At 54.9% G+C, this 15,661-nt stretch overlaps 6 protein-coding genes across 6 annotated transcripts; 4 read left to right on the top strand and 2 right to left on the bottom strand.

Annotated features, from left to right (window-relative positions):
- Window positions 1–99: 99 nt before the first annotated feature.
- On the bottom strand, window positions 100–1,359 carry MAM_01256 (Monooxygenase, FAD-binding protein; the record flags this gene model as incomplete). Its single annotated transcript, XM_040820055.1, has 1 exon — window positions 100–1,359. The coding sequence occupies one exon, from the start codon at window positions 1,357–1,359 to the stop codon at window positions 100–102; it is 1,260 nt and encodes a 419-aa protein (XP_040681543.1).
- A 2,469-nt stretch (window positions 1,360–3,828) lies between these two features.
- MAM_01255 (pyruvate dehydrogenase E1 component beta subunit) lies at window positions 3,829–5,116 on the top strand (the record flags this gene model as incomplete). Its single annotated transcript, XM_040820054.1, has 2 exons — window positions 3,829–4,224; window positions 4,358–5,116. 2 exons carry the CDS (start codon window positions 3,829–3,831, stop codon window positions 5,114–5,116), a joined length of 1,155 nt encoding a protein of 384 aa, XP_040681542.1.
- Window positions 5,117–5,709: 593 nt separating this feature from the next.
- On the top strand, window positions 5,710–9,604 carry MAM_01254 (DEAD/DEAH box RNA helicase; the record flags this gene model as incomplete). Its single annotated transcript, XM_040820053.1, has 2 exons — window positions 5,710–8,859; window positions 8,924–9,604. The coding sequence occupies 2 exons, from the start codon at window positions 5,710–5,712 to the stop codon at window positions 9,602–9,604; spliced, it is 3,831 nt and encodes a 1,276-aa protein (XP_040681541.1).
- A 341-nt stretch (window positions 9,605–9,945) lies between these two features.
- On the bottom strand, window positions 9,946–10,657 carry MAM_01253 (SNF7 family protein; the record flags this gene model as incomplete). Its single annotated transcript, XM_040820052.1, has 2 exons — window positions 9,946–10,215; window positions 10,313–10,657. The coding sequence occupies 2 exons, from the start codon at window positions 10,655–10,657 to the stop codon at window positions 9,946–9,948; spliced, it is 615 nt and encodes a 204-aa protein (XP_040681540.1).
- Window positions 10,658–11,382: 725 nt separating this feature from the next.
- On the top strand, window positions 11,383–11,989 carry MAM_01252 (uncharacterized protein; the record flags this gene model as incomplete). The annotated part of the gene is made up of 2 exons (XM_040820051.1): window positions 11,383–11,515; window positions 11,661–11,989. The coding sequence occupies 2 exons, from the start codon at window positions 11,383–11,385 to the stop codon at window positions 11,987–11,989; spliced, it is 462 nt and encodes a 153-aa protein (XP_040681539.1).
- A 3,213-nt stretch (window positions 11,990–15,202) lies between these two features.
- On the top strand, window positions 15,203–15,652 carry MAM_01251 (uncharacterized protein; the record flags this gene model as incomplete). The annotated part of the gene is made up of 1 exon (XM_040820050.1): window positions 15,203–15,652. One exon carries the CDS (start codon window positions 15,203–15,205, stop codon window positions 15,650–15,652), a length of 450 nt encoding a protein of 149 aa, XP_040681538.1.
- Between the last annotated feature and the right edge of the window lie 9 nt (window positions 15,653–15,661).

The following is a 15,661-nucleotide window of genomic DNA, read 5'->3' as shown; positions in this document are numbered from 1 at the left end:
TGATGCTTTACAACGTCAAGCCCGCACTTGCAGAATGGTGGTATCGTACAGGATGAGAGGGGTGGATTTGCCATGTTTCCCGTCACCGCGGGCGCCGAGTCAAGATCCGCCCTCGGGTCTGTGCAGCTCTTCGTACCTGGGCATATCCCACTCGTCCTGCTTCTGATTTGCCATGAAGCGGTTCTGGAGGAACTTGTGTATGTTGAGCCGGTACGCCAGTCCCAGAACCAAACGAGTCATGCGCACCGCCGCCCTGGATTCCGGATACAGGCACTTGACGACCTGCACGTTCAGGGCCTGCACCTTGTCGATCCACGGCCTCATGGCGGCATCGTACGCCGCAAACGCGGCCTTGACGTCGGTCCCGTTCCGGCCAAGCTCCCCGGCGAGTATGTAGGCGCCCACCAGGGCCGACGAGGTGCCCATCCCCGTCAACGCACAAGGGCAGAACCCCGCGTCGCCGAGGAGCACGACTCGGCCCTTGAAGTAGGCCTTGGGACGAACCTGGATGAGTTCGTGCGCGTAAAAGTCGGGCGTGGTGTCCATGGCGTCGAGCAGGCGCGGGACTTGGGCCCACGCCAGGTCCTTGAAGGCGTCGGCAAAGGCCTTCTTCTGCGCGGGCACGTCCCCTTTGAGGGCCTCCTGGATGTCGGCGGCGTGCGACATTGTCATGAGGTACGCTTGGCCCGCGTCGGGGCTGTGCCACCTCGTGAAGGCCAGTCGTTGCCGGTTGCCCGAGTAGCCAGTGGCCACGTTCTCGTCTTCTGGCGTCCGCGGCACCGTGTAGTAGCATGTGAAGAGGCCCAAGTGTCGCAGGAAGCGGTCGTCGCCGCCTTGGTCCCTGTGCAGAGCTCGCCTGATGCGCGACCCTTGGCCGTCGGCGCCGACGAGCACGTCGTATTCCTCCTCGCTGCCGTCGGACAGCTTGACCTTGACCACGTCTCCCGTGTCGTCGAACTCGTCTACCGACAGGCCAAAGCGGTACGTGGCCGTGCCTCTGGTCTTTTCGTGCAGTATCTTGGACAGGTCGCCGCGCATGATTTCGAATTCGCTCGTAAAGCCTTGCAGCTTGCTTCCGGCCTCTTTTCTGGGGAAAAAGATGATGGGCTTGCCCGCGTCGTCGACGATCCTGAATCCGCCTTCGTCGACTACGTGTTTGCGAACGTCGTCGGTGATGCCCATGCGCTTGATGGCCTCGATGCCCTGTCTACGAATGTCTATCTGCTGGCCGCCGACACGCGGGCTGTCCCATCGTTCCAGGATGGTGCACGCGTGGCCGAGACGATGGAGCCAGAACGCAAGTGCCGGTCCGGCAATGCCCGCTCCCACGATGAGGATGCGCAGTGGTTCTTCGGGCATTTTGACCGGCTTATTCGAGGAGGAGATCGAGGGACGAGGGACGCTTCGAGACACAACGGCAATGGGAGGATCCGAGAGACGATCTGCTGCTTTTGCACCAGCTACGTGGCAACCTTATATAGCCGTCTTCCGAGGAGGAAAAGGGACGGGCGAAACGGGCAGATGGTCGCGTACTCTAAACCCCGAAGTGGCGAGCGGAATAGCCATCCCTCCACCGGGATGCAAAGTGCCATGTCCGCGGGAGCTGCTTTTGAGCCGCTAATTTCGTTTACTTACCGCCCGACGTTTGGTATTCCTTGCGCTCCCTCGGTTCACGGTCGATTAGTATTACACGGCATGTCGGAAACCAGGGTGAAATACACTTGGTGAGTCATGCGCACCTGGTAGGCCAATGGCGTTTTCGACTCCTTGGGGGGTGAGGATGGGGATCCGGGACTCAAGCAGCCATCGACTGAACACCACCGGAAAATAACTAAAGCATTCGAGGTTAGTTCCCAGCCGGTTCGTGCACAACTCCATCTGCTTCGACGTCATCGAGGCCATGGGCTCGGCGTCCGGTGCAGTCCGAGAGGCCGAATTGCCCCAGGTTGGCTGACATGCATGATATTTCCGGTCCTCTGGACATCCGTGGAGGAGTCATTCGGCAAAGGAACGTATTCCGAGCGGTGACCGTCCTGGTTTTTATGATATATGCCGTCGTCGAAGCGTGGTCACGACTCACAACACATCATCCAGGGGTGGCGTGAGCGGTGGCTGAGGAGATGATGAGGCGGGTGGCTGTGCGTCGGCGGGGCTGCAACTCGGTCGTGGCTGAAGCTAGTCCGGCCTTCGTCATCGTGCTAGCCGACGGTTCTCCACCAATCATCCCGTACATCCATTTCCGAATGCATGGAAAAACGATGCAGCGAAGCATTCACAGAGGCTGCCAAGTCGTATCAACTGCCTGCATCGGTTCAGTTCGAGCTCCATACCGCAACTCTTCGGTTTGTCCCTGATACGGCCAAGTTTGACCTGGTCGTGTCCCCCGAGAAGTCGTGGACAAGTGGACTGCGGGTTCGACGACGCCATTTCCCGCGTACTCTCCCCGCAAGGCGACTATCTCGCCCCTGCTCGGGTCGCTCGAGCAAAGCTATACGACTAGTGGCGCGGCTTCGCTCCGCCCGGAAGCTGTACCAAGGTCCGAAATCCAGATGAGTTTCAACACAGGTCCAAGAATGTCCGAGGAACAAAGTATATCGCTTCGAGTTCAACAATTAGAACGCAGGAAGTAGAGTGGCACAAAGAAGTGGTATACGAGAGCATCTGGAGCCTCTTGGTGACTGTCGACTAGCACAACCGGGCGGTGGATCAAGGAAAGGGGCTCCCAGAGGATAGCATCTCTGAGATTCTAGTGACACCGCCGGGCGACGGGAGCCGGCAGAGTGAGCCCTGGGAGATGGGCGCATCAGAGGTTACTGGCCATGAAGCATTTTGTCGATGCCAAGCGACATCCAGACAAAGGGAGCAAACTGAAGCCCTTCGAGTTTGTTGGGTATGCCAACGAAGTCGCTGATACCTGGCAGGATGGAGAAATAAGAGAAGCCGCACCAAGCAGTTGGAAAAAGTTTTGCATGGAACATGAAGTGCTTGGCCGCACACGGTTTGAGACGGCGACGACTTCGAACACTCTTGTAGACTGAGTACTAGGTGTGGTCTACTGGACTTGAAGTGTGTACAAGGGCGAAACAGGGAGCGAAATGTATGACGAGAGTCTGTGACTTCTGCCTAGTTATAAGAGCCTCGGTTCAAAGGGTTCCGTATGATGAGGACTATGACAACTCGCCCCCGAGGCATTGAAAGCGGCGTTTGGGGTCGCTTGAATGCTCACTCGCGTGGCTGCGGTGGAAAAACAACAGGTGCTTTGCAAAATGTGCTGGGATTTGGACGCGACTCGCGACGACTTCACGCCAACTGGACAGGCTTGTCTCATTAGTCATCACGGTCGCGTGGGTTAGGGCTGAGCTGTCGCCCCAACAGATACAGTCGCCGCAAATCTACGGGTCTCCGAGGGTGACGCCGGTTGAGCCGCTCTGCCCGCCAGCCAGAAGCCAGCGTGGAAGGCGCGAGAGCCAGCCAGGGGAGCTCCACGTTAGCGGGCGGGCGAAGCTTGGTCCGCGAGCTGTCTCGGCCTTGCGAAGTCGCTCCAGCCAGGAAGCTCGTTTCGCCGTCCTCCGGAAAGGAAATTCCCTCGAGGGCGTCCGTTGAAGCCATCACCATCTAATCTGCTTCATACATCCTCCACCATCGCTATTCCTTCCCTTGGACCAACCCAGTGCTGCTCCTGTATTTTTTATTGCTCTTCCCCGCTTCTGTTCGTCGTATTTAAATTGCGACGACCTGCATTGGTGGCTCAGGGTCCAAGCACCTCTTCTTCGTTGCATTTATTTGCATTTACCTCCTCAACAAATTGCCACACACAGCGCAGATACCATGTCACGTATCCTTCGACCGGCCGCCCGCCTGGCGCTCTCATCACGAGCCGCTACCATCAGGCCTTCCGCCGCTTCCACCTTCACCCAGGTTCCCCGAGCCGTCACCACTCCCGTCTTCTTCGGCGCTCAACAGAGCAGGAAATATGCTGAGGGGGCTGGTGTCAAGGAGTATACTGTTCGAGAGGCGCTGAACGAGGCTCTCGCCGAGGAGCTCGAGTCTAACTCCAAGGTCTTCATCCTTGGCGAGGAAGTTGCTCAGTACAATGGTGCCTACAAGGTTACCAAGGGTCTTTTGGATCGCTTCGGCGACAAGCGTGTCATCGACACTCCCATCACCGAGTCCGGTTTCTGCGGGCTCGCCGTTGGTGCTGCTCTGAGCGGTTTGCACCCTGTTGTACGTATTCTGCTACTCCTACAATGGCCCTTGGGCCAGCTTGCTTTATTCAGTGCCGGCGTGGATCGACTGCCCCCCTTGGGACATCCGCATTGTGGGTGGCCCTACCGACGCTAATGATCAAACGTGACAGTGCGAGTTCATGACCTTCAACTTCGCCATGCAGGCCATTGATCAGATCGTCAACTCTGCCGGAAAGACCCTTTACATGTCCGGCGGCATCCAGCCATGTAACATCACCTTCCGCGGCCCCAACGGCTTCGCCGCAGGTGTCGCTGCTCAGCACTCCCAGGACTACTCGGCCTGGTACGGCAGTGTCCCTGGCCTCAAGGTTGTCTCCCCCTGGAGCGCTGAAGATGCCAAGGGTCTGCTCAAGGCTGCTATCCGCGATCCTAACCCCGTCGTCGTCCTCGAAAACGAACTCATGTACGGCCAGTCCTTCCCCATGTCCGAGGCCGCTCAAAAAGATGATTTCGTGCTGCCCTTCGGCAAGGCCAAGGTGGAGCGTGCCGGAAAGGATCTCACCATCGTCTCCCTCTCCCGATGTGTCGGCCAATCCCTAGTCGCGGCCGAGAACCTGAAGAAGAATTATGGGATCGAGGCCGAGGTTATTAACCTGCGCTCTGTCAGACCCCTTGACATTGAGACCATCGTCAAATCCGTCAAGAAGACCCACCGCCTCCTTTCCGTTGAGTCTGGTTTTCCCCACTACGGTGTTGGTGCCGAGATTCTTGCTCTGACCATGGAGTACGCTTTCGACTACCTTGATGCCCCTGCTCAGCGAGTCACTGGCGCCGATGTGCCCACTCCCTACGCTCAAAAGCTGGAGGAGATGAGCTTCCCTACCGAAAAAGTCATTGAGGATTACGCCGCCAAGTTGTTGCGAGTTTAAGAAACGTGATTGACGCAGCTTTGGAAATGCGTCGAGGTTGGAGAAATAGAGACACCTGTCCCGGCGAGAGAGCTCTTGGAGCAGCAATGACATGGGGTTGAGCAGCAGCTTTGGGATGATGCAGCACTATGGTCATAGATACATGCTGCAAAAGACCGCAGGCAGGAGTTATAGCGCGCCTTGAAAACTGCTTTACTTATAGACGGACGGACTCGGGGAAGGGGGACCTGTACTTGTAATTTGTTGCCTCATGTATACACCCTTTGCCATGCATTCGTCCATGACCAATTCCTTGTGAATACGCACTGCAATCGCCATGACTGGGTTCATTCGGTGCTACGCAAGCGGCCACTGCATCCTGTGAGCCTGAAAACAACTTGGCAAAGCGATATGGCTGATGTGAACTTTTCTTCACGAGCATGCCCTGCCGAAGGGAGCCCTGAATCAGTTGCCACGAAAAATGTCAAACGCGCATTGCTGAACCCGCACTCCACCCAGATGTGGGGCTGTCTCGACTTGGATTGATGAGGTCGAGCCGTAACCATCATCTTCGCGAGCGCCGCTACACAAACCCCACCATATCAACAGAGAGCATGGCCGGAATCGACGCCCTTCTTCTCGCGCAGAACGAGGATGGATTCCCAATGCTCCCGTCCGGAAACTCACATAATCTGGATTCCGAGGCTTTAAAGCATCAACTAGAAGGCAAATTTCTGACACCGTCGCGCGAGTTCTCAACCGAATGGCTCAACCTTCTGCAGCAACGGTGGGAGTTTGAAACCGACTACACGTCTCTATTCAGGCTGGCACCTACTCAAACACGTACCGTGACGAGGTTTCAACGCCATGGGCTGGAGGGCAGAGTCACTGGCTACAAGAACGTTACGGTACCTTCAAGTAGTGCCACGGCCAAAAACTCGACCAGTTTGCTTCGAAAACCAGCCAACCGAGCCGACTTTGTCCGCGGAGCTGCCGGATTCTTCCCTTTTGCGCCCGGTGGTCTCGATGGCATAGAAGCAACAGCTGCTCTTGAGGACCAGGTTCACACTGGGGGGGTTGAGGAGGGCTCCAGAGCCAACAAGCTTGACAGGGTTATTCAACTTGGCGAGGGTGGGCTGCTCCGGATAGCCCCCGGCCTGGATCGGGGCATCGATTTCAGTAAGAAAAAAGGCTCTCCTGATGTGGAAGCGGCAAATGCTCTCAAGAAAACTTTGGAAGAAGAGCCCGAAAGCGCTCAAGTGACGGAGGAGACAGAAGGGGAATCACCGAATGAAACACCGAATGAAACACCGCTGGATACATCTGATGCAAATGAGGGAAAAGATGATATCGACGATATTCTTCCTATTGAATTCCCGGCTCTGGAACCCCACGGTGTGTTAGCTGCATCGAGTTCCCGTAAGGCTGGCCGTGAATGGGCACACATGGTGGATATCAGACAAGGAATGCCAAACTTTCGAGAACTGGTCCCTGACATGGCTAGAGAGTGGGAGTTTGAGTTGGACACCTTTCAGAAGGAGGCTGTCTATCATCTTGAGAACGGCGACTCCGTCTTTGTCGCTGCTCACACGTCAGCAGGCAAGACAGTTGTGGCTGAGTATGCCATTGCTTTGGCGGCTAAGCACATGACCAAGGCTATATACACCTCACCCATCAAGGCATTGAGTAATCAAAAGTTTCGGGACTTTCGACAGACGTTTGACGAGGTCGGCATTCTCACCGGCGACGTGCAGATCAATCCCGAGGCAAGCTGCCTGATTATGACGACGGAGATTCTACGAAGCATGCTTTACCGTGGAGCCGACTTGATTCGTGACGTCGAGTTTGTGGTTTTCGACGAAGTTCACTACGTTAATGATTTTGAGCGAGGAGTGGTCTGGGAAGAGGTCATCATCATGCTGCCGGAACATGTTACACTTATTCTCTTGTCGGCCACGGTTCCCAATACGTATGAATTTGCGTCATGGGTTGGCCGCACGAAACAGAAAGACATCTATGTCATTTCGACCTCCAAGCGTCCTGTTCCTCTCGAACATTACATCTGGGCAGGCAAGGATGTTCACAGAATCGTCGACTCGGAGAAGAAATTTATTGAAAAGGGCTGGAAAGATGCACACGTAGCCTTGCAGGGCAGGGAGAGGCAAAATCATGCAGAGGCTGCCATGGCCACGCGAGGAGGCAACCCCCGAGGCGGACAACGCGGTGGCCAGCAACGTGGAGGGCCGCAACAACGCGGCGGACGAGGAGGTGGCCAACAACGAGGTGGCAATCAACAACGAGGTCGGGGAGGGCCACCTCGCGCCAGTCACAGTCCTGGCCACATGGGCCGCGGAGGTCGTACTGGCGGCATGACTTCTGCTGCCCAAGACAAGAATCTTTGGGTACATCTGGTTCAGTTTTTGCGAAAGAAGTCCTTGCTGCCGGCATGTATATTCGTCTTTTCCAAGAAGAGATGCGAGGAAAATGCGGATGCGTTGAGCAACCAAGACTTCTGCACAGCCCAGGAGAAGAGCCGCATTCACATGATAATCGAAAAGTCTATTGCAAGATTGAAACCCGAAGACAGACACCTACCACAAATTATTAGACTGAGAGAACTGCTCAGCCGAGGCATAGCGGTGCATCATGGTGGGTTACTGCCAATTGTCAAGGAATTGGTGGAAATCCTGTTCGCCCAGACCCTCGTCAAGGTGCTCTTTGCTACCGAGACGTTTGCCATGGGCCTCAACTTGCCGACAAGAACTGTCGTCTTTTCGGGCTACAGAAAGCATGATGGACACTCGTTCCGCAATCTGCTCCCTGGTGAGTATACTCAAATGGCAGGCCGAGCCGGTCGCCGTGGTCTGGACACTGTTGGTTCGGTCATCATTGTACCTCCAGGAAGCGCCGACGACGTGCCGCCTGCCGCTGAGCTGCGCAACATGATACTAGGTGAGCCGTCCAAGTTGCGGTCTCAGTTTCGTCTCACCTACAACATGATTCTCAACTTGCTCCGAGTCGAAGCGTTGAAGATTGAGGAGATGATTAAGCGCAGTTTCTCAGAGCACGCTACGCAAGCACTGCTCCCTGAACACGAAAAGGATGTCAAGCTCGCACAGGCTGATCTGGCCAAGGTCAAGAGAGAGTCATGCAAGGTTTGTGACACGGCCATGGACGGATGTCACCAGGCTGCGCAGGACTTCAAGCAACTCACACTTGAATTATACAAGAGTCTCCTTCGCATCAGCATCGGGCGCAGAATGTTTGGTCAAGAGCGTCTCATCGTGTTTAACTGGGAAGGTGTTCGGACAGTTGGCATTCTGATATCAGAAGGCCTGAGCCCGAAAGGCACCCTGGAAGACCCTGTTCTCCACGTTTGCGCTATCAAACCACTAAGAGAAAGACGAGATGCCACAGACCAGCTGCCCTTCATCCCTAGTTTCCGCAGATACTTGCACAAGTTACCTCAGGGCAAGAAGCGCCTGCGCGTCAAGAACACTCACGTACCGCTGAGCGACGTAGAGTGCTTGACCAGGTGGGTTCTCAAGGGCACAATCCCAGAGATCTTCCAGGCTGGCGAGGCTGGTCAACAAGCCATGGAGAAATTGCAGGCTCTCTGCTCGGCTTGGGACGACCGGTGGGACGAAATTGACATGGTCAAGATCAAGAGTCTGCAGATGCAGGAGATTGTTGAGAAGAGAATGCAGCTAGTTAGGGCGATTTCCACCTCTCCCGTCACTCAGTGCCCAACATTCCTGAAACACGTAAGCCAAGCCACATGTTGTTTTGATCTGCCAGCAATAGACGGCCTATGCTAACAAATTCTAGTTTGCCATGTGCCACGACGAGTGGCTCATCAAAGAGCACATCTCGCAGCTCAAGCAGTCCCTTTCCGACCAAAATCTCCAGCTCCTACCCGACTACGAGCAACGTGTCCAGGTCCTCAGGGAGCTCGACTTCATCGACGATGCCACGCGGATCCAGCTCAAGGGCAAAGTAGCATGCGAGGTCCACTCGGGCGACGAACTCGTCCTCACCGAACTCATCCTCGACAACGTCCTCGCCGATTTCGAGCCTGCCGAAATCGCCGCCCTCTTGTCATCCTTTGTGTTCCAGGAGAAGACTGCAGTCGAGCCGACATTGACAGGCAACCTGGAGCGCGGGCGGGACACCATCATTGCGATTTCTGAAAAGGTCAACGACGTACAGACCAGGCTGCAGGTGATTCAGTCAGCCGACGACTCCAACGACTTTGTGTCGCGACCGAGATTCGGCCTCATGGAGGTCGTGTACGAGTGGGCCAGGGGGATGAGTTTCAAGAACATTACGAGCCTGACGGATGTACTCGAGGGCACAATTGTACGCACGATTACCAGGCTAGACGAGACGTGTAGGGAGGTAAAGAATGCGGCGAGGATAGTGGGGGACCCCGAGCTGTATCAGAAGATGCAAGAGGCGCAGGAGTTGATCAAGCGGGACATCACCGCCGTGGCGAGCTTGTACATGTAATCGGGCTGCGATATATCATATGAAAGGGGGGCATGCACCGACATGTGGTCTGCCGCGGGAATGAGACATGGTCATGGGATTACGGGAAAACGAACTCTTTTACGCTGGTGGCCACAGTCACGGGGAAACGAACAGACGCACGTTGAAAGAAGGCTAGACACAACCGCGCAGTTGTGCCGGGTGCGTTCGCTTCCATTCCAAATGTAAGCCCAAAACGCCTAGCAATGACTTTATCCGACGAACAACGTAATGCGGTTTCCTTCCGGAAACATCCCACCCCAAAGCACCCAAAAACACCGTACGACAAAACAAAACAAATGGACAAATGTAAGGCCTGGAACTCAGGCTCGCAGGGCCCTCAGTCTCTGCTGCAGCTTGTCCTCGTCCTCGGGTGAGACCTCGCTCGCCGGCTCCGCCTCTGCGGGTGTCACCTCGTTCAGCTGCTGGTTGAGCTCGATGCCCGCATCATCGGCCAGCTTGCCGAGGAGTTCGTGGACCGCGTCCTCGGGCACCTGGGCGGAGGTGGACTGGGCAAAGGCATCCTGGTAGATGCTGTTTGTCATGGCGTACTCTTCGTTTTGTTCCTTGAAGTTTTCGAGAACGCCGAGGCTCTGGCGCGTTTCGGGAAGAGGGGATCCTGTCAGCACAGCTCTACCGGGTATCATGTCTGGGGGGCGGGGGACGGGGACGGGGACGGCTACGGCTCACCTTTGCGGGAGTGGCACTCTTCTGCGCAGCAGTCATGACCTTGGACGACTGTGCCATCATGTGCGTCATGCGGTTCATGGCGTTGTTGGCCTGGATCTGGGCGGCGCTCAGCTCCGCCATGTCGGCGACCTGGTCCATTTGCGAGGCGAGCGCCTGCTTGCTGAGGAGCATCTTTGCCTTTTGGTAGGCCTTTTGGGTCTCGCCCTTTTTGAGCAGCTCCTGGATCTGCTTCTTGAGGATGGGGTCCTGCTTGGCGGCCTTTTGGGCCTCGCGCCGCGCTTGCTTTGCTTGGAAGCGCGCTTGGAACTCGACTTGCATGTCGCGGGCGAGTTGGCGGTTCGACATGGTTTCTGTGAGGGCTGATGTATCTCTTGGACTAGAGGACGTGGGCCCGGGTTTGGGTTTGGAAGAAATCTGAGAGGATAGGATGGGTTGCGTTGGTGTTGGTGGTTTTCCCTTTTCCCTTTTCCCGAGACTGGACTTGTCGGACTGGCCGTGGGTATGATGTGAGGACTAAGGACTAGTGCGGGGCGCCACGAGGGGCCAGCCACATTTGAGCCACAGTTGGTTCTTGTTGCGAGCCTCGATTTCGCGGTCTACCCTGGACATGGCGCGGTTTGTGACGAGTCATCCATGAGTACTTGTATCGCGTACAGTGTTTGGGAGATTGATGATGCAGAACTAGTTTCACTCTTGGATGAGCGCGGCGTGTGTTGGTGTGATGTCCTTTGAGTGCGTCTTGTTTCTTGTCGGCTGCTGCCTGATGGATACGAGGCAATCCGTGCGAAGGGGGCAGGACTCGGTGGTAAATGCTTCCCCCCCCCCCGCGATCCCTGGGACAAATAATTCCCCACCAAGTTCAACGTGGTTGCGAAACAACTCCAGGAAAGTTTGGGCATTGTATTTCCTGCAGAAGCGTTCCTGTGGCGCAGGCGGATTCAACGAGAGTCGTCCATGACGACACCAACCAACTCTTGGACCGCCACCTGAAATGAACGTCAGTCAACCAAAATCCTGAACACCACATACACTGCGCTTTACATCCCGTAGCAATGGCTTCCAAACTCAAAATGAACGTTCAGAGCTTCCCCCGGCCGCCACGCCTCGAGAAAATATCTCGACATCTACAGGTAGTTTACAAGGGGCAAACGATTGCTGAGACACGAGAGGCATTTTGGGCGTTGGAGACTCACCATCCACCGAGTATGTCGTTCCCCTGAGATTGCCATTGCAGTCTGATTCTGAGGGCCCCCGGGTCTCACTTTTCTCTTTTGTTTTCGAGATCCCCCTCCCCGAGCCTCACCTTCAGGATTATTTCCTCCCAGCTGTTGACCCATATCGGGAACAGCCTACTATCTCGCGCCGTCTTCAGTTAAGATTCCCCTGACCAAGACCAAGAAGAGGACATTTTGCGAGTGGAAAGGAATGGCGACTTACTACATGATCCAACTCGGCGACGGCGAAACCGTCTGCAACAGGATATGGTCGTACGAGCAGCCGGCATCGCCATTTGAGCCCATCCGGGGGTACCTGTCCTTCTATGCCGAGCCGTGGGAGTGTTTTGTGGACGGCGAGAAAGTCGAGCCGCAACCTGGTGACTTTTACGGCGGATGGGTGACTTCCGAGGTTGAGGGCATCGTCAAGGGTCGATCTGGTAACTTGGACCCGGTAGTTTGAAGGCGCAATGCTGCCGCTTGGTGAGGTCAAAGACCAAAGTCGACAGTGATGGGGCGCAACGGTCGCCGTGCACGGCATGTGTGCTCTATGAGGAGCTGAAGGCACGGCCTCTTGGTTGCAAAAGCCTGCTATGCTATATAGTACTGTCAGTCCTGCTAGTTCTGCTTAGCTGTAGTTATACTACGTGGCACGTATTGATCGTCAAGAGTTTTTGGTAAACAACGCCCAGCCTTCCCGCCGGTAAGGACTTTAGCTTATGTACTTAACTCCGTACCTGGGAGGAGGGGCAACTTTCATGACTTGATTCCAATGAGGCATGTGCTGTCGAGTGCTCCTTCCATCTTCGATGTGGAGGCTTGCCTGGGACTCGATGGAGTGGTCGTCGCACGCAGACCGTCGCACCGTGACCTTTGTTTTAAAAAATTGCCTTTCTTTCCGTCACGTCGCGTTCATACCCTGCATCATCTACTTATTTAAAACGAGCGCATCATCCAGTCAGTATTCTCGAGTCTCGACAGATGGCCGGTAATGTGGCAAAACCTCGCTTGACTCTTTGAGCTCCTGCACAGCGCATGGCCCTCAGGCTTTTTGAGAATCCGAATATTCGACACTCATCGAGCGGCACTCACCGGGCGGCACTGGTCGTCATTTAAGAACCGCATGCTCACGATACTACGTGGATCATAATGCTACAGCACCATTAGCCACCTTGTCTGTGGCTGCGCCGCGGGGCAGCGGCTGCAATGCCGGAACAGAGTCCGTCGAGATCTGTTGCAAAGGGAATATCCAAAGTTGCTGCAATTGGGCAGTTTCGGCTAGATTCCGTCTGATGTCAAATGCCCCTGGACCTTCGTTCGTGGGGGCCGTCATAGTGGATGTGGATATGGCCGTCCGCCATGAGACGATTCTCTACCTTCAATGTTCCTCTGCAAGTATCCAATTTCTCGACTGCTTTGTCGGATGACACTGGTTGCTGGCTCTTTGCTGTACACTGAGAAACCCACTACCTGAAGTAGTTGTGAGCCCGCTGCTTTGTGCCTATTGGTACCCTCAAGACCACAACGACAGAGTCTCGACTCCCGTTCACTATTGATAGAATCATGGATTCTCTACACTCTGGATGTAGCAATAGTCCTCTGCGGACAATGCTGGCTCGACATATTGTCAGGCGTGGCCTAGAGTTGTCGTCTCCATCAACCAAGCAGCGAAGAATGGCAGCAACCGCATGTCGCTGGATGCCGCAGCAGCCTTAACAACCAACCGACGGCGTCGACAGAGCTATTTACGGCAGCATCATGACATTTGTTCTCGAGATCTTCACCATAACAGGCTTTTGGACAGTCAAGTCTTGTCTTATAGTTCTTTATAATCGCCCCACGGTGAACCCTTGGCATGATGAGGCCACGTATGCATACGTGGATGTGCTACGATCTCTGGCCGGGGGACATACTCTCACCAAGCAAAGGTCGCTGCGGGCTATTTTGCAAGTACATACCTGCTCGACATACTCCTCTTCTTTTTCCACTGATGCAGCCCGCGACGGCTTGCAACATATCACACGCCATCCTGCTACTTCTGATTCCTATTCCTATTATCATCAAACCCCGATTATCCGTTGAGCGAAAGACCATTCTTGTTTGTATCCTGGGACTGTGCGTCTTCAACGTCCTTTCGGCCGTTCTCAACCGATACTACAACTTCAGCACCCAACCCTTACGTATTCTTGTACTGGCATGTCGCTGAGATCGGTATCGCAATCTTGGTGGGGAATATGTCGTTGTGCGGGCCGGTTTTGCGAGCAATTCTCGGCAGCACCAGCACGACCGATGACCCGTCCTACCACGGATATACCATGACTGGCGGAGGCCGCAAGCACAAGAAACCAAAGGATATCCTGAGCACGACTATTATGACACCAACAGTGGGATGCATTGGACAAGCAGGAAAATGCAGTGCCGTTACCCGCGACTTCCGTAAGCATCAGTCTCGGTTGGATCAGGGAAACCAGGTCGAACTGTTTTTTGCAAGGACATGAGCAAGATAATCATCATCAGAACCATCATGCTGCCGCCAGCGTGAAGTCAGAAAAGACAGACGAGGTAGATGGAGCTGCAGTCACGCCTCCTTGCAGTAGCGGTAGTAGTCAAAAAGGAGCAGTACAGGACCAGATTGTGGTTGTCACTACGGCAGATGTTTCTTCAACCGCTTCCCAAGAATAAAATGGATTCTGTTGGCCTCAATGTTTGTTCAACTGGGCTCTAACTTGGGAATTATAAGGCGGTATGAGATCATTTCTTGTTTTCTTGCAGACGGCGGAATTTACCAGACGCACGATATGACTCCTTCATTCCATTGTCGACGAATCGAGGTGATATATTCCATTCCCTCTACGCTGAATTATGGTTCCGATCAATACGTGACCAATTTTCTCTACCTCTACAATTCGCCGATCTACTAGGTAGTTACCTAGTCAGGTGCTTAAGTGGGCATTCACCATGGTCTCAACACCAGGTGGTCCGTCAGCTGTCCAGCCCAAAAGTCTTCGGGATCAGGACCGGGAGGGAAAATCTGATGGCTGGAAGGGACCAGCTTTCGCCCCATGAGGTGACATCCTGCATCGGCAGTCACGGTGATGTTGACGGATGTGGTTCTCTTCAATTGAGGGGCGGACACCAGACGATTTCATCGCCCGGTTTGTCTTGGAAGCAGTTTGCAGACTCCATGATCGCAGAATCCGCGTGGCTTGATACGTCTGCGAGGGTTGCCACACGTCCAACGGGCATCGACCATCAGAACATCAGGCTTCTACGGAGCCACTGCCGAATGTGGCCAAGAGTTCCATGGTCCGCTCAGTATTGTCGAAAGGGCCATTATGGCGCGCTCTCTCCGCCTCCAACGGAGTTGGTTCGCAAATACACGGCCTGCTTTTTTCTATTCCCAACTTGGATTCTCACTACAAATCTGACCTTGACGCCGGTTGCACTGCATGTGCCCGTCTACCAACGCTGGTGTTCAACCATACCCAGTCCCCTCAAGTTGGCTCCCTTGGGGTCTGCTTTTTCGAGCAATTGCATGCCACAGCGCCTCCCTTCCTGCATGAAGCCTCGTGGCTCGACGCCGTTGACTTGACTTACACCTCGGCCTCTACCCGCGCCAACGCAGGTTAATTTCATCAGGCTCATATCCATTCTGTCAAGACTCAACGTCAACAGCATGTCATTCCCTCTGCGGCAGGGACCGGTTCACCGGGATGCTCAGGGACTTGACGAGGAGAAAATTCCTCACCCAAGTGCAGCCGGCGTTACAGACGAAGAAGGCGGCAATACCGTCATCGACCATCAGGGTGCAGAGAGACTGCCGGTTCTTCCGCAACTGAGGGATATTCACAACCATATAGAAAACCTGGCCGGCTTCGAAGCCCGCGGTGTCGCCCGGGTGCTGCCCGAGGAACGCCAGCCTCCGTCGTGGTCGAGCGATGTCCAAGTAGCCATCATGTGTTACAGCGCCAATATTTCTCCCAATAATCTCGCCGCAGCCATGCTGGGGCCCTTGGCTTTCCACCTGGGCTTCTTGGACTGTGTCATGTGTGCTGTATTCGGAGCCCTTGTTGGCAGCCTGACGACGGCGTATATGAGCATCTGGAGACCCCAGAGTGGCAATTGAACAATGGTG

Source organism: Metarhizium album, assembly GCF_000804445.1.
Source record: "Metarhizium album ARSEF 1941 chromosome Unknown scaffold_2, whole genome shotgun sequence".
Classification (NCBI taxonomy): domain Eukaryota; kingdom Fungi; phylum Ascomycota; class Sordariomycetes; order Hypocreales; family Clavicipitaceae; genus Metarhizium; species Metarhizium album.
The sequence above is the reverse complement of the archived record's forward strand: the minus strand, read 5'-3'. Positions and strand labels throughout refer to the sequence as shown.